The sequence below is a fragment of the Lingula anatina genome, chromosome 1 (assembly GCF_051362555.1).
Source record: "Lingula anatina isolate TDL-2025a chromosome 1, LinAna3.0, whole genome shotgun sequence".
NCBI lineage: Eukaryota > Metazoa > Brachiopoda > Lingulata > Lingulida > Lingulidae > Lingula > Lingula anatina.
Window position 1 is genome coordinate 47,315,297 of NC_141767.1, and position 17,210 is coordinate 47,332,506.

The window sequence follows — 17,210 nt, forward strand, 5'->3', positions numbered from 1 at the left end:
CTCCGTCATTTAGAAAACTGCTGGAAATGAATTTGAACTATGCAACGTAAGAAAAAATTCTAAAACATATTCATTTTTATTCAAATTATAAAAGTTACTGTAGCTTTAAAAGTGCTTCTATTACAAGGAATAATTGCCACCATTATGGTCCCCATATTTTCACAATATCCCATTAACATGGTTGCACAAATTAGGTCAAACAATATTAACCTTAAATGTCTGACTGGGATCCAGTTCCAATACTTTCATGCAATTTAGATAAGTTTACTAAAGATAGAACCTTTGAAGAGGGTAGAGCAAACATATGCTGGTCCACTATCTTCCATTTAAAAATTGTTTTAAGTATCCCTGTGAGAAGGTAAGATACATGACTCTGTTTCACACAGTTAATATACTTAAGTAATTTAGACTGCCAGGTAGTCCAAGTTCCAGCTTGTTGGTATTTTTTTAAAATTAAAAACAATTCACACATGCCTGCTATTTGGATAATGCTCAGTATGCTGCCAGGATGAGTAGCCTAATATTAATCGTCTTTCAAAATACTCCAGAAATAATGTTGGGTCTACTTTTACTATGAACATTTGGAATGTCTTCAACCTGACTTAAATACACCTGGCATTTGTGAAATATTTGAAATGTTACACTTGCTTTGTTCTTTCAACTTCATATGTAAAATAATCTTCATTTTGAAAAGGCAATTAAGAACCATATATATACAACATTCAAGATTAATGTCTTCATTCTGCCACCTCTATGACACCAAAGTTTAACATAACTTACTTTAAATGTACATACACCATTTTAAGCATTCTGGTCATAACAATAATTTCCTAAAACTATTACAATGTTCCAACAGCTGACATGATTGTTCATATCCACATTTGTACATAAAAAGAATGCTAGAAACAACACTGCGGTGAAAAAATTCCACTCAGCCATCAAGTCAGTACTGTTGTTTTCAAGTTTTACACAGTGGGAGCCTCATGCTCCACAACTGCTAAATCTAGACTAGAAGGCTGATAATGACAGGCAGTCGGGCTTTATGTTACATGGTAAACAGAATCTTTTTAAATGAGTAAGAAATGAGAAATGTTAATGTTTGAAAAATGCTTAAAATGCCATTTGATTGGCAGAAGGCAGTTTCCACACTCAAAGGTTATAAATGTCACATTAACAGCTCAACAGACTGATTAGTTAATAATTAAAAAGCAATGAAATTATAACACTTACTGTGGTAACACACACATGGCATTGCTTACTTATTACAAATTATTTTACAAAATGCACGTCAGTCAGCAGAGAAGTACCACTTTTCAATCATATAATTTTCTATTCAACTCACTTTGTATAATTAGTCATGAACTTCTTTTCCTGTGAGAAAAACACTCACAATTGACTTGTAATAATTTCATCTATATATTCATGCCGTTGACCCAAGGTTCATCAGCCAAACTGTAGCAGAGAGAGTTTGTACTCAAGAAAATCTGTTGAATTATTTTTTCTTTCATGTGAACTTAGCCAAAACAGTGTCACATATTGCAATTCCCACTTTGGCTTTTCCATGATTACAAATTTATTATAAAAATTTCAGGATTACAAAAACTAAGTTGCAAACAATGTCCACATTGCAATCACAATGTTAGCTGTCAATAACAGAGTCCCAAACAAAATTATCACAGAGTAGATTAGCCCACGTATGTCACTATCTGGTATGGTAGACCTCAGTGTGTACTCAATAAATGCCAGTAATATCCACTGTCCATCTAACGCATAACATGGAACCACATTCAATATTGCTAGAGCCCCGGATAATGATATTAAATATCTGGGTTATAGTAAAGGCAAAAACTATAAGTTGATAATAAATCATCAATGCATGAGTAAATACAAATTTGGGGAATAAATGTAGAGCAATATACTAATGAACAATACAAAAACATTTACTGTGATTGTAAAACAGATTGAAACCATGATGCTTTATGATCTGGTGAAATATAATATTCGCAAGAGCTTCATAATGATAATATCTGTAGCAAAGGATACTGACAAAAGGTTTCAATCACATATGGCATGTTCAATGGTATGAAGACCCCCACAGGAACATAGTTGCTGATATGAACTGAAATGAATAAGTTTAAAAACACTGTAATTTTTATAATATGGTAAATAAAGCAAGTATTTACAGAGTATGCAGATATGCTCCAGGTTTCATCACTTTAGATCACATTTGAGGTGATACAATATGTATTTAAGAAAACTGGACTAAAGCAAACAATAATAAATCCAAACAGTCCATTCCACAACATTTTTACCTCTTCCACAAGTTACCTTCCAGGATTTTTTCACTTCTGTTCCTACCATTTTAGTTTAAAAGACTTCCAAGTTATAGAAGTTTACAACTGATTTCTATTTTCATAAATGAAGATGGGAAAAATTACGAATAGGAAAAGACTTGATTTAAAATACTTTGGAAAGGCCCTCTACAAGAATTCCCAATCCACCAACCTGAATAATGCAAGTCCAGTGGATGACCCAGAAAAAGCAAAGGTGCCTTTCCATATCTGTACACTTTGAGGAATGTGGTGCTGTTATCCAGTGAGGGGTAGACACATGCTGTCTCGACTTTGGGGTTTCTGCAGTCACTCTGCAGTCTGCAAGGAGGACGATCAGATGTACTGCGTGCAGGCAGGCAGGCATGTTTTAACTGAAATATTAAGTACCATGAATTTTTATGCCTTTACCATATCATGATTTAAATATAAAAAAGGCATTCATGCAAAATATTTAGCATGTACAGAAGCTGGTTGGTAATACAAAATCAGAAACCCATTTGATTCATAATTCTTTGAGCATAAAAAAGACTTTTTTTAACCAAGGACATTTTAGAACTGAACAAAATGCACAGGACAAAAGACATCATTGTACAGGATATTACACCTCTCACCTGGATAATGTTAAACAGTATATTATAAAATATTACCTTATTGGGACTAGCTTTGGTATGATACAAGAAACAAAGGTGAGTGCTGCTTGTACTGTTACAGCACTCTATATTTCCCATGACAGTCACATAATCTGTAACAGTAAAAAGAATAGAATATTGGGTACAAATCATACTAATGTAGTATTTTTTTAATGAAATCTTTACTGTGTATTCTTAAATTAATAAGCTCAAAGAGATCTTGCCCCCAAAAAAGGCAACATGTTTCATACTTTGAACTTGATGTTCATAAATTAACTGGAAATGTTCCAATAATGATGCATAACTTACATTAAAGATCAAAGATTTCTGAAATAAAATGTGTGGTCCTAATAAACAAATATCAGTCGTGAGCCCATAGATATTTGGTACTCATAAGTACTGTTTAGGAATTAAGATACCAACTTTGGTTATATGACACATCCTGTACTCCAATCTCTCCTACTGGCATACAGTAGCCACTGGATGGGTCCTTCATACTCTGCCCAATACACTGCATCCAGTCCTCCACATTGGTCACTCTACAGTGATTTATACTGGTTACATGGTCTCCAGTGACCAGTCCCCTTGGACCTGACACTGCTGACCCCTTCAATAAAAATGATTTTAAAAAATCATTTATGTTATCTAAACCAGGTATACAGTCATCTGAAGTGTTTAGTAATTCATTTATTTATTTAATGATTTAAAGTGCCATATGAAGAGGCGTCAAATGAAAAGCTTATTGTGGCATAAAAATATTCATTTGATACAGGTTAAACTAATGACAGAGAACATATTTCACAGGTACTTATAAAGACTAAAAACAAAACCTAAATTAACACACAGCTAACAGCAATTCATATCTGTCCTTAGTCAAATCCTTACCTGTAATACATATGTTATAGCAACTCCAGTACCAGAGGAGTAAAACAACATCAGCATCCAGGGTAAAAGGAACCATACTAGCAGTGCAACAATAACAATAATGAAGTTGTGCCATACTCCGGCACAGTATATTCTGAGCTGTCTGATTGGTGAGATCACTTGTAAATGTTCTGTATACAGATCTACAAATGCACCTGGGTATACAGCCAGTATGAATATCCCAAATCCATTTACTCTCACTTGCTCCCTTGAAAAGAACAGCAGCAAGTTAAGAACAGACATAATAAGGCATTAGCTTTCTTTCTTTCTTTATTATTGTTATTTTACTAATTGTTTGTCAGTTGTTAATTCGATGCTATTTGTTTTAGAACACAATAAGGATGCAGCTTCCAGGTAATGTTTTATACCTTTACATTTTGTTGCTTACATATGTGGTTATATATATTAAGTACTACAATAATAAAATGACCATCATGTTAAAAACATGAATTAGGAACAAAGATGTCAACTTACAGAAATTGTTAACATTTATAGTAATTAAAACGAAAATGCCACTTAATTCTCTAGAAAGTAGAATTGCTTACATATTTATCTTACAAATAAATGGTTAAACTGAATAATAAATAAACACAGCGGGCACACCAAGAGACAAATACTCTACCTGACTGCAGCCACTGCATGACCTACTTCATGTAAAATTCCACATACAAGAAGAGTCAGCAGATAGTAGAAGATTTGGTTCATAGGAAGATTCACACCAGGCATCTATTAACACATGATATCAACTAGTTAGGAAGCAAAATTCAAATAAATATAAACAATTTATAATAGAGAAAATGAATAAGCTCTATAAACCAAGCTTTTCCTTTCTTGATGGTTAGCTTTTGATTTTTTTTTATTTTTTAGATAATGATTCTTTACATCAGGGTTTTGATCTTATATACACTCAATAACTGCTTTCATCAAGAGAGATAAAGCTTTGATAAGTACTACACAAAAACATACATCTGTACAAAAAAGGTTACAAATTCTGTTTTGCACCTTTCTGCAGCAACTGCATGCCCCAATTCATGGAACAGAGCACACAGAAGTAAAGTGAGTAAGTAATACAGCATTTGACTTAATGGGATATTCATTCCTAACATCTGAAAATCAAATGTCATGCACACAAAGTTATTCAAAACCAAATAAATCTGCAACACTGAACGAGTTAATACATTTCCATTATATTTTATCACAAAGGTTAAATAAAATTAAGCATATGGTTTGTCTTTATTGCACAATTGTACCATTTTCCTATATACATAAATATATTTTAATAATAATAATAACTGGCTTTTCATAATCAAGTATGAAACATTACATTCAAAAACATTTCAAATGCTTCATCTTATAAAATACAACTGAAAGCATTATCTTTGTTTTCTTTACTTCAACCTACCACAGGAGTTAACACTTGTTGCTCTATGTGTTGTCTTGTTAGGGTATTGTATACCATGAGTGTCAACAGGCATACAGACAGCAACATGGCGACCATTCCAAAGACAACTCCTGCAGTAAACCAAGTCCGAAGATATCTTGGTTTCCACTGCCCCATCCTTAGAAACACTCGGTTCAGACATTTTGTATACCATCTTATTTGTCCAACTGATAATGAGATTCCTGTCCTCTCTAAAAACTCAATGTATGGTCTAGCTGTTGACTTGTTTGACTAGAAAAAATAATACAAATTATCAAAACAAACCAAAAAAAGACCACAGTTCACAGTTTAAGCTAATTAACCAATGTATGATGTGGTATAAATCACTTCTAAAGTCTATTTTATCTATTTAAGAAAATACATTGATGTAATGTTTTTATGAAAATAAAGTATACCTGTTATAGGCCTATAATAAACTGCCTGATATAACTGAGTGATACATGCATTTGGGTATCATTCACAAGGAACTGGCATAAAATCATTAATAAAAGAATAGGCATGGCTGCATGCAATACAAAGTACTATGTATTTTTTCATAATTCATAACCAGGGAATGTTGCACAATCTGGGGAAAAAATGAAGTTTTTACTTTTACATTTTAGACAGTCCCTTTTACTGGTAGGTACTCTAGTTTGTAATCAAGACATGCACTGCACCTCTGCCTCACACCAAAATATACATTAACAATAATTTAACTATTCATTTGTAGTTACCTTTAAGAATGCATCAAGAAGATAAACAGATGACCAGGTCCCCAGGATCACTGCAATCCCAGCAGGTTGCATTATTTCTTTGAAATAAAAGTGGTTGTCCCGTTCTCGGGTGAGTCATTGCTTACTTCCAACTTCAAGATATCATGTTTTTATTTCTGCAACAAAGGATTGACGTTCAAATACAATCAAATACACATATCACGATTGATCTCTTTCGGTTTTTGCGGCTTCTGAATTTCAAGATAACATTGTGGTTATATTCATACTTGCCTGACTGCGAAAAGGGTGGTTAAAATCTGACAAAAATCTGTGTAGTCTTAATGTTTTTCTTTCACGAACCACATGTTGAAAGCGAGCAAATTTAGTAGGTCATTACTAGCAACGGACAAGCGTGAAGTTGAGCTTTTTATTGGACAAGTTAACAGGAAACTCAAAGGACTGTGGGTAACCTTGCATCAGAACACCATGGCTGGGAACCAAGATATCAAAAATCTTCAACCTCATTTATCCAAACAGGACCTCAAAACATTAGTAAGTATTGGGTGTATTTGTTTCTATAGACATTTTTCTTTATAATAGTGTAAAACTTACCAAAATCACTGGTCTACTGGAGGTCCTGTCGATGGCCTTATTTTGCCGGCTGTGAGTTACACGTGTGTTTTACTCATTGGTTTGATTGGTTTCGACCTCGGGAAAACACCTTGCGATTTAACCATAGCTTTTATGTAAATAAGCATGAACTAGCCCTTGAACCCCTGGGGAAATTTGCATATTTACGTCCTTCGGAATTCATTGGGATCCAAACCCTAACCTAGCTTTATAGCGACTGCAGTAATCCATCAATATGGACTGTTGATTATGTTTGTTTCTAGTTTTGGTTTGATAGAGGGCTTGCTCCTGCCCTGGTAGGCTGGTAGGTTGAATAATCAGCGTCTAACGAACACTACCAGGTACAAATGGTCATCACTTTCCACTCCCACTCCAATTTTGGACTTCTCAGCCGATTATTTAGCCCAATAATTCCAGCAGTTGAGCTTATCCCACGCTCATCTCAAACAGCTCTTCTTGCTCTTTGTTAGTATCTGGTCATAGTATTTATTTCTTAGCCAAGCAAATTTCCTTTTAAGGCAACAGTGACAGGTTGAAATATTATAAGCCTAGTCATTGATTTGTTTCATTTTTGTTCAATTTTAGGATATTACAAAGTTAGACCCATTGACACCAGATGTCATCAGCAGGCAAGCAACAATCAATATAGGTGAGTGAAATCTGAGGTGGACAAAAATTCAAGAAGTTTTTCTTTAGCCTCTAGAAAATTCACAAAAAAGAAATGTTACTATTTACAGTGTATGTTTCCATTATACAAGCTGAAAAATCCATTTGTACGGCTAAAAGAATGAGATAGCAGGTTGCCAGCACAATACTTTGTTAACAGATGGTCTGTACTTTAGTGGATTGGTAATTTTTATCTAAATTTCTTAATATATATAGTTGAACTGATTTGCAATCTTAGTATCATGTCCTTATTATATATGTAAATGTATTGATATACTGAAGAACATAAATGTTGATCTGAAGTCACTGAATCCAATATTTCCTTATTATTTCAGGCACAATTGGCCATGTGGCCCATGGAAAGTCCACAGTTGTTAAAGCTATTTCAGGAGTACAGGTATTTGAAACCAGAAGAAAACCTTTTTTAAAAAATGGATACTACTGTTAATATTAATGATTGTCTGAAAGAGTGGTTTTATTAAAATCAAGCATCAGTTGCAAGGGTTTTATTTTTGCATCTTGTCTTTGTTTTATTAAAGCAAACTACTGGCTTTCACTTCTTATTTCTTTTGTTCATTTCAGACTGTCAGATTTAAAAATGAAAAAGCTAGAAATATTACTATCAAATTAGGCTATGCAAATACAAAGGTAGGTTGATCTTTTATGTTGATCTTTATGTTCTCTGCGTTTTCCAATGTAAAATCCATTTCGTGTCATTAAGGAACTTACCAGATTAATCTTTAGAAAGTAAAATATTTTGGGCTGCTGCCTTTCTTCGCTTAAGCCAAAGGACTTAAATATGACATGCTGTTGAGAAGAATTTTTTCAAAAACTTGGAAATCCTACCAAAAGTTGTTGATATGTGGCCAACAGTTTTGAGTCAATTTCAAAATATACTGGAGTGCACATGTGTTAAACTTGCTGGTATATTTTTCATGGTAAGTCTTTTGTGGTCTGGCTGACAGAAAAGACATACACCAAATGGGAATGAATATTACACTTGGTATCTTCTTGCTGATGTTTTCAGATCTACAAATGTGACTCAAACAGCTGTCCCAGACCAGCGTGCTACAGGTCCTGCAGCAGTAATAAAGAAGATGTCTTCCCCTGTGACAGGCCTGGCTGTGGGGGAAAGTTTAGACTAATAAGGTACCCATTATTCGGATTTTTTTTTCATCCAGCTAGTTTCTTGTTATAAAAGGTTGATTATCGAATGATTTTCCTAGGACAAATCTCATTTAACACTTACTGAATGTAAGTTTATCACATGTAGCAATCCACTTGCTAACATGTATACATCATTATCCCTTTCATGTTACTCTAAAAATCATATAATTGTGAAAATGGCCACTTATGAAGTAAGAGCACAATTTTGGTGTATGTTCCCTTTAAGTTTACATCATTTTTCAGACATGTATCTTTTGTTGACTGTCCTGGTCATGATATTCTTATGGCAACCATGTTGAATGGAGCAGCAGTCATGGATGCAGCATTATTGTTGATAGGTATGTTTTCATTTAGTAAAGTGGCCTATGCTGTTTATCAGTGCAGATTTATCAGTAAATATTGAGAGGAGTCTCCTTTATATGAGTTCTCTTGTGATAATTACTGATATAAGGGAATGTCTGGAGTCTTCACCTTGTTGTTGGATAATAATCTGAACAAATGTAATCTATTTCATATTCCCATTTGAAAAAATGACAAATAATATTGCTTGTTCTGTTTTAATTTTCCCCAAAATAATTATGGCCTTGTGTATCTGTATAAAAGTGTTCCATTTTTTTAAGCTGGAAATGAGTCATGCCCTCAGCCCCAGACATCAGAGCACTTGGCTGCTATAGAAATCATGAAGCTGAAACACATTCTGATTCTGCAAAACAAAATAGATTTGGTGAAGGAAAGTCAGGCTAGAGAGCAGTATGATCAGATACTCAAGTTTGTACAAGGTAGGCAGGTCAGGGAATATGGATATTCTCTGGTGTCATAAAGTTGGTGCAATTATGAAATGAAGAGGGTCTGGGCAGTAAACAGGTTTTGAGATGTCTGGTTATCTAATATTGCTAGTTGCACTATGATGTACGTGATGAACATCAGTAGTTTGAACATACGCTGTAATGGATTTGCTAAGTAGTGGGAATATATTACTCTTTTCTTTTTAAACATTATTATTTATTTATTTATTATAATTTATTAGTTTTCAGATAGTTTGTGTTTATTGTAAATAGGTTTTGGCATTTGGGTGCTGTTCATTGTTTAAACGTTTTTCTTCATTCTAATACTCTCTGTTCAGGCACTGTTGCGGAAGGTGCTCCTGTTGTTCCCATTTCTGCTCAGCTCAAGTACAATATTGAAGTGGTATGTGAATATATTACCAAGAAGATCCCAATCCCTCCAAGGGATTTCACATCAGAACCAAGGCTCATAGGTATGTAACCATTTGGTTTCAAAAACTTTCTAAATCATTTTTAAAATGGTGTAAATTTTAAGACTAAGTCTTTTCTTCATTTAAATGTTGCATTGTAGTGTGCCCTTGTATGAATGTATGTGTGCATACTAAAGTACATAACTATTTTAGCTCTCTCATTTTTGTCTACATAGATCATTTACAACTCCATAGGTTTTAATTTCAAAATCTATGAAATATGAAAACAGTTATTGCAGTTTTATAAAATTTAACAACTTAGATGCTATTGATTGACTTGATTTCAGTAATCAGATCTTTTGATGTAAACAAACCTGGGGCTGAGGTGGATGAGCTGAAGGGAGGTGTGGCAGGAGGCAGTATTCTAAGGGGAGTTCTCAAGGTTTGTTAAAAAAACACAAGACACACGAAGTAGTGCGGCATATAATATTTGAAAACAATATAGGATGTTCTTAGCTCGTGCCACTGTATAAGACTAAGGGTCTGGCAGAAAATGAATGATTTTGAGAGGAAGTGAAAAAGGTGATTTTGGAACAAATTTGTTTCTTGATTTAGGAGAGTTACTTTTGAAGTTGTTGGTAAGGAGTAATCAGCTCCAGTAGCGTAAAGTGTCTCCTTGGGGTTGGAGTTTTAGGCACTTAGATCCAGTTTCCCAGCAGTAATTTTTCTTGTATATTGTGGTGTAAAATTTGAATCTGGGGTCAATTTGGAATTTTATACCCATTTGGCCTGTAACATATGAAGCAGTTGGTTCTGAATTTTGTGCTTTGTTTTCAGGTTGGCCAGGAGATTGAGGTGCGACCTGGTATTGTTTCTAAGGACAAAGATGGGAAGCTGATGTGTAAGCCAATCTTCTCAAGAATTGTTTCCCTTTTTGCTGAACAGAATGATCTACAGTATGCTGTCCCTGGAGGACTGATAGGTAATTTCTATTTATACCACTAGTGTGAATTTAAATCTCTACAAGCCATCTTCCTGATGTATATTTAAATCTTTGCACACTGTTTTCATTACATCAGTTTTAATCCCCACAATCCGTGCTCTTAATGATTTAAAATGTACAAATTATGTTTCTTCGGCTCATTTATTTATTTATTTTATTTTGGTTAATCATTTTAATTAATTTTTTGTTTATTAAATATCATTTGATTTTATGGTGGTCATTGACATATAAAATTTTCAGCATGGTAAATAACTGATAATTCTTCATGCTTGCAAATCTTTTTGAAATATTTGTCTACGAGTTTAAAACAGAAAATTAAAGTCTGAAGCTGTAGGTTTACATATGTCCCAAGAATATGAATGTAAAGGCTTTATTATTAAGAATGCACTTCCTTTTTCAAGGTGTTGGTACAAAGATTGACCCTACACTCTGCCGTGCTGACCGTCTGGTGGGTCAGGTGCTGGGTGCCGTTGGAGCTCTGCCAGAAATTTACACAGAGCTTGAAATTTCTTTCTTCTTGTTGAGAAGATTGCTTGGAGTCAGGACAGAAGGGGATAAAAAAGCTGCCAAGGTACAATAACTTTTTTCATGGATTTTAATGGATGAACATAATATAATGGAATATATAAGAAAAAAAACTTCTGAATATGTTTGATTTGAAATGTTTAAATTTGTCACAGTGATGTACCTTGAGAAGATTTTTTGAAGGGATCTGAATGGAAATGCATTTTGACTTATAAGATAAAGCAAACTGAACCTAATTGATCTAATTGCCATAGTTATTTAATATTAAAATCAAAATAAATGTTTCTTAGTATTGTAGTGTGATAAATATTTTTAATGCACCTATTTACATCTCTGTTGTATCATAGTCCTTTTCAGTATTTGTTAGAATTGAAAATATGCCATTATCTTATTTGAATTCCATTGTTTGTACCACAGGTCCAGAAATTGTCCAAGAATGAAGTATTGATGGTGAATATTGGTTCACTCTCCAGTGGAGGCAGAGTTTTGGCTGTGAAGGCCGATTTGGCCAAGATTGGTCTCTTTAATCCAGTGTGTACAGAGATAGGCGAGAAGATTGCTCTGAGTAGGAGAGTTGACAAACATTGGAGGTTTGTAGTACTCTTTATTGATTTTTACTTCTTGTGACAGTGATATGCATATTACACAAAATTTTCAGCATGTGTTAAAAGAAACTTTTGAATACCAAAGGTATTTGTCACAAGTCTACCTAAGTGGCATATCATATGTCCCACGTGTCAATATATTTTAAGAGACATATTTTTGTTTGAATACCTTTCCTTACTGCACATTTTTATCTGTCTAAAATCAATCGGCAACAAAAAATTTTTTTTCTGAAAAAGGAAAACCACAGGTTCTTGACTGAAGGTTTCTTCAACAAATTTTGTATTTTAGGTTGATTGGCTGGGGTCAGATTAGAAGAGGAGTGACTATCAAACCAGTGAATGAAGACTGAGGACACTTTGTAGATAAATGACTAATTTGTAGCCTTCAAGTTAAAGAAACAGTACAAGAAAGATGACTGAAGATAATGGGTATCGATATATCAGCACCAATTTAACAGGGCACTTGCCATGTTTTATGTTGATCCTCATACAGCAAGCTGATTTTCATTAAGGACAGAAGCTCAGGTTTCCATTCAGTGGAAACAAATACCACCTGTTACCAGTATCCAAATTTATAACTGACTGCAAAGTAGTTTTCTCTTTAAACCCCAGATTCAGATAATTGTTTGTCACTTTTGGGGAAAAAAACTGTCAAGTTTTACTTTATACGATGAATTGTTTTCTGACATGTTCATAGAGATCATCAAAAACTTGACTACTTCCTACTCCAGGACTTAGGCATTTGATTGCAACCTCCTTACTTGGATTAATATTGTGTCCTCTGACATGTATCAGATGCAGGTTTTATTTATTTGTGTGATGATAACATAAATTGACTTTTATTGTTATCAGGTTTATGACAGAATAATGATAACTAAGAATGCCTGCTGATGGCATTGCTCCTTTCCACATTTGCAAATTACAAGGGACGAGTTTTGTAATAAAAAAGAATGAAGAAAATAAATGTAATTAGAAAAAAAACTATTTAATCCTAACCCAAAATACCTCTTAATATTAAATATTTCAATAAAATATTTGTTATTTGAACTGCATCAAAAATCTGAATATATAAATTTTATATAAACTTCTGAATATTAAAAGTATAATCCTACATCATTAAAAGTTTTCCATTAAAAGGATATGTACTTTGATTCTTATGAAAAATGTCATCAAAAAGTTTTTAAACAACAGACATAAGATGGATAAGGTATTAGTCATTGTCTATAATTTTAATAGCATAAGGCCTACATAAAAACCATAATTTTCTAATTTCAAAAGCAGTTCTCAAACATAACAGACGTGCTCCAAACAGGTACCTTAATACCAAATAACCTTTGTCAAACATTTTATCTATATCTAGCTCTTTCATAAAAATGCAGATTTACTGTACGTGTGGAAAGTTTTCCAAATCTTCCATTATATCGGGACTGTCTTGAATATCTAGAGAGGTAGAATGCTTGTTCAGTGAGATGTGCAGCGGGTTTGAAGATCTAGGTACCACCGTGATATCTCGATCCAAAGCATATCTTATCAAAATGGACGCCGGACTTGTGCGGTACTTTCTAGCTGCCAGCATAACCATATCGCTATTGAGAATTGGATTATTTGTTGTTGAACCATCCTTCACCCACCCGAACCCAAGTAAGCTATGAGCCATGAACCGAATACCATTAGCGTCGCAAAATTTCCTCAACTTCGTATTTCTCTTTATTAAATCAAATCTTGCTTGGAGAACTGAGACGGGAACTGTGGCCTCTGCCATTAGCTCCTTCAGCTGAGAAATTTTAAAGTTACTGACACCAATAGAACGAATGCTTCCCGTTTTGTTCATTTCTTCCATCACCTTCCACGATTCCTGCCACGTGCCTCGATTTTCGTCTGCGTCACATTCGAACCCCTTAGTATCACAAGATGGCGCTTTGATAAGAACCAAATCAATATAGTCTGTCTTCAGTCTTTTCATTGATCTCTCAATGGACATTCTCGTTGCTTCTTTGCCCAAATTCTTAGGATGGACTTTGACAATCACGAAAACATCTTCTCGTTTACAGTATTCGTTTTCTGAGAGGATGGAGCCTAAAGTAGTCTCACTCTCGTCCTCTGGGTCTGTGTCAAAGAGCCTGACAAGAGAAACCGTGAAAATACTTAGGCCTACTTAAGATTTTCCTTGTATGTATATAAGTGAAATCGAGTACATTGTTTCACTTTAGATTTTGTGAATTAAGTATTTAATCTTAAAGTTAAGAAAATAATCATTGCAAATTTCATATTCCGTTATTGTGTATAGGAATTTTGAGACTTTCTATACTGGTGAAAAATTATTTAATGTCTATACAGCTATTTACCTGTTCCCAATCTTCAGTGCGTGTCGAATACCTCTTTCAGCTTCATCTGGTGTCATTCCTCCAACACCAAGGCCTAACACGGGCACTAAAATGGGTTTACAGATATCTTATCTATTTTCATTATCAAACAAATTTGTCTAAAACAAATGTTTAAAGCTGCCCACTGATTTAAACCGCCCAGAGTGATCCCCACACCACCCCCATGATATTTACGTACTAGAATATCCACTCTTCAATATTATATCTTCTTCTTCACCATGGCCTAACACGGGCACTAAAATGGGTTTACAGATATCTTATTTATTGTCATTATCAAACAAATTTGTTTAAAACAAAAGTTTTTAAGCTGACTACTGATTTTAACCGCCCAGAGTGATCCCCACACCACCCCCATGATATTTACGTACTAGAATATCCACTCTTCAATATTATTTCTTCATCTCTGTCGGTTCTGCTTTCCTGCTCAATGTCCATTGCTTCTGGCTTGAGGTATTTGTACTTGGAAAAAACCTCCCTGATGGGCATATCGTCTATGCGAATGTTACATTTTATCTCTGGAGAGAAAAAATATTGTTCAACGCCTTTTATTTAGAATACATTAACATTTAACTGCCCTTGACCAACAAAAAAGATAAAACACAATATGTATTCTATAAAATAATTAAAAAGAAACTGTATCTCACCTTCAGGTTTCTCTTCTCGAAGCTTGATGCAGTTGTCAATATAAACAGAGTCGTTAGACGGTGGTGTGTTAAACATACAGAGAAGAAAGTCAATGAAGATGGCTATGGCGATATTAGGCGGTCCTCCGTGTGTTCTCACTTGGTGCCACCAACCCTCGGGGACGTATATAATGTCACCGGGTTCTAGTATGGCCTTGTAGATGGCGATTTTGGACACGTCGGGGTATTTTTGCAAGTCAACCGCTTCTTGATTAACGGGTGACATGCCTGGAATATATGTATTTACTAGAGAATATCTTCAAACTTAAAATTAATGGTCTATAAATTAAACTACCTTCGAAAATTAAAAGAACACTAATGAACATTCCCATTAATACCTCAAAGTAACGGTATCTTTTTTCAAAAAAAGTTTTGTCACCTTGTAATGTCTTTTAAACATATAACAGTTTATCTGTTCTCAATCTTTCTTTGTTTTTGAAGTTTTTGAAAAGACTTTACAGATAATAACGCATCTTACCATCGTGGTGTTCAAATTCATCCGAGTACAGGTATTTTCCGTCGCTAGGAGTGGTCAATATCCACTGCCGCCCACCGGTCACTTGGGCAAAGATGGTCTCTGTGACGTCGAGATGAATGTCGGTGCTTGACCAGCCCGAGTTGAAGAAAATGGCAACCTGTTTCAGCTAAAATGATAAAGTAAAAGAAGAATAACACGCGATGCACCGAAGAAAGCTGAAGTTTCCACATTTTGCATTCCATCTATTTAATTAAATCCTGCCTTCCGGTGTTCATTATCTACATTTTACTAAATTGACCTAAGATTCACTTACAATTTTCAAGTATTCATCACATGCTATGTAACCTGGAAAAGTGAGGTCTTCTGCCATTTCTTCACACACAGTGGAATCCATATATATCTTATGCTCTCTGTAATTACTGTAACAAATATATGAATGAATAAATATATAAGTTAAAAAAAACAGACATTCTGACTTACCATATTCATAAAAGATAAATCAATAAACCCTTTTCTTGATACACTGCCAAAATGTGCTTAACAGGATTAAACCAACAAACTGCCAAGGAATTACAATGAAATGTAACAAAATAATAATGTATCCACAAATTTCACAAAGCATATATAAATCTAGGTGCTGGGTGAACCAAAATAAATTCAAAAATATGTTTTACCTGTGCCCAGTGACCTATGACCAGAGGTCACGTGCAGCAGGCTTCTTGAAATAAGTTTCATTATAAATCTGTAAATCATCATTTTTTGGACAATGCATAGTTGATGTGTTAAAAGAACCAAACAAAAAACAGCTTCATACATTTAAGAAAGACAAATTTCTCAAATTGTTAAACCTCTAGCAGAAGAGTGATCAAATCCAGAGAGAGAGAAAGATAACAGACAGATGCTTACTCCAAAAAATCAGCCATAGACATCATCATATGTGCCGGGTGATACGCATCGGTGATGTTTCTCCACATAGACAGAAAAGTACGGTGACCAAATCTCTCCCTCAAATAGTCTTCGTTCTTCCATTTTTCCACTGCAGGCCAGTGTTTTAGTGCACCTTTGACCACCAAAGGCACAGACTTCCGCATGTAGTCCCTATAAAATACCTCGGGTTCGGGAAAGTGGTCCAGTGTTGGAATTTCCGTCAGCTCATCGACTTGTTCACCGAACTTTTCCATATGGCCCTTCAGGTTACTATTTGTGTCTTTATTTTCGCCACCAAAACTTGCAGATAAATCTGGGAAATATTCCCCGACATTTGTTCCCCAGAAACCCCACGCTATGGCTAAAATAAGTGGCACAGCACCCGCGTAGAACTTTGCCTTGGTCTCCATTTTGTGAAAGGCTGCCTTTATGCGATGTAAAGGATGTCTTCAGCAGTGTTATATGTAGAGCAATGTAAGTTCATGTAGTCGGTGCAGTCGAGGTCCCAAAAAGGTTCCGCATCAATACCGCTTTTATGTGTGAAGACAGAAAATTCTTTGCCCGCAGTGAAGTGCATTCTAAACACCATTCGGGCATATTCAAGGGGCCGTTTTGGGAACTAAATTTATTTGGATGTATAGGTGGGTGCAACAGCTTTAATGGGGCTATGTGGTTGGTTGTGGATGTCCATCTCTTTTTGATATTTATTTACATACTGCCAGTAACTGTGCAAGTAATTTGGAAGGGGATACATAAATATCAATTTTTTTCAAGGCAAGTGTCAACGGTCCACTAAAAATAGATATAGTTATACTATACTAAAAGGCATAATATAAGTTAATTTTTATCATTCTTTTAATTGAAGCATTGTATTATGATAACCCTTTTTTATGATTTTGTTAGTTTAGAGATCATTTAGTCGAGCGAT

The 17,210-nt window shown here is 34.6% G+C and overlaps 3 protein-coding genes across 4 annotated transcripts; 1 reads left to right on the plus strand and 2 right to left on the minus strand.

The window, feature by feature from the left end:
• Positions 1-57: 57 nt before the first annotated feature.
• LOC106171385 (membrane-bound transcription factor site-2 protease) lies at positions 58-6,797 on the minus strand. 2 transcript variants are annotated; one of them, XM_013551705.2, is made up of 10 exons: positions 6,632-6,797; positions 6,041-6,195; positions 5,289-5,558; positions 4,509-4,612; positions 3,848-4,094; positions 3,386-3,569; positions 2,981-3,075; positions 2,506-2,704; positions 2,044-2,119; positions 58-1,825 (listed from the first exon to the last, which is right to left on the minus strand). In XM_013551705.2, exons 2-10 carry the CDS (start codon positions 6,110-6,112, stop codon positions 1,603-1,605), a joined length of 1,470 nt encoding a protein of 489 aa, XP_013407159.1. In that variant the 5' UTR covers positions 6,113-6,195; positions 6,632-6,797; the 3' UTR covers positions 58-1,602. The 2 variants fall into 2 exon arrangements, with proteins under 2 accessions (XP_013407159.1, XP_086858555.1); XM_087002429.1 differs by lacking the exon at positions 6,632-6,797 and adding an exon at positions 6,311-6,449.
• Positions 6,395-12,693, plus strand: LOC106171384 (eukaryotic translation initiation factor 2 subunit 3). The gene is made up of 13 exons (XM_013551703.2): positions 6,395-6,571; positions 7,235-7,298; positions 7,651-7,712; positions 7,898-7,963; positions 8,343-8,464; positions 8,726-8,820; positions 9,103-9,261; positions 9,606-9,740; positions 10,025-10,119; positions 10,515-10,659; positions 11,082-11,251; positions 11,623-11,795; positions 12,100-12,693. Exons 1-13 carry the CDS (start codon positions 6,506-6,508, stop codon positions 12,158-12,160), a joined length of 1,413 nt encoding a protein of 470 aa, XP_013407157.2. The 5' UTR covers positions 6,395-6,505; the 3' UTR covers positions 12,161-12,693.
• On the minus strand, positions 12,593-16,807 carry LOC106171383 (uncharacterized). The gene is made up of 7 exons (XM_013551702.2): positions 16,262-16,807; positions 15,669-15,774; positions 15,356-15,521; positions 14,839-15,105; positions 14,563-14,709; positions 14,156-14,240; positions 12,593-13,930 (listed from the first exon to the last, which is right to left on the minus strand). The coding sequence occupies exons 1-7, from the start codon at positions 16,690-16,692 to the stop codon at positions 13,192-13,194; spliced, it is 1,941 nt and encodes a 646-aa protein (XP_013407156.1). The 5' UTR covers positions 16,693-16,807; the 3' UTR covers positions 12,593-13,191.
• Between the last annotated feature and the right edge of the window lie 403 nt (positions 16,808-17,210).

Bases quoted from the DNA above. Each gene is read 5' to 3' on its own strand.
- LOC106171385 (XM_013551705.2), bottom strand. From the start codon at position 6,112: ATGCAACCTGCTGGGATTGCAGTGATCCTGGGGACCTGGTCATCTGTT. The intron at 4,095-4,508 runs GTAGAGTATTTG...GTTCTTTTCAAG, and splicing joins CATGCAGTGGCTGCAGTCAG to GGAGCAAGTGAGAGTAAATG. The intron at 3,570-3,847 runs GTAAGGATTTGA...TTTTTATTGAAG, and splicing joins CTATAACATATGTATTACAG to GGGTCAGCAGTGTCAGGTCC.
- LOC106171384 (XM_013551703.2), top strand. From the start codon at position 6,506: ATGGCTGGGAACCAAGATATCAAAAATCTTCAACCTCATTTATCCAAA. The intron at 7,964-8,342 runs GTAGGTTGATCT...TGATGTTTTCAG, and splicing joins TAGGCTATGCAAATACAAAG to ATCTACAAATGTGACTCAAA. The intron at 10,120-10,514 runs GTTTGTTAAAAA...CTTTGTTTTCAG, and splicing joins TTCTAAGGGGAGTTCTCAAG to GTTGGCCAGGAGATTGAGGT.
- LOC106171383 (XM_013551702.2), bottom strand. From the start codon at position 16,692: ATGGAGACCAAGGCAAAGTTCTACGCGGGTGCTGTGCCACTTATTTTA. The intron at 15,106-15,355 runs GTAAGATGCGTT...CATATATTCCAG, and splicing joins TGAATTTGAACACCACGATG to GCATGTCACCCGTTAATCAA. The intron at 14,241-14,562 runs GTACGTAAATAT...AACCCATTTTAG, and splicing joins ATTGAAGAGTGGATATTCTA to TGCCCGTGTTAGGCCTTGGT.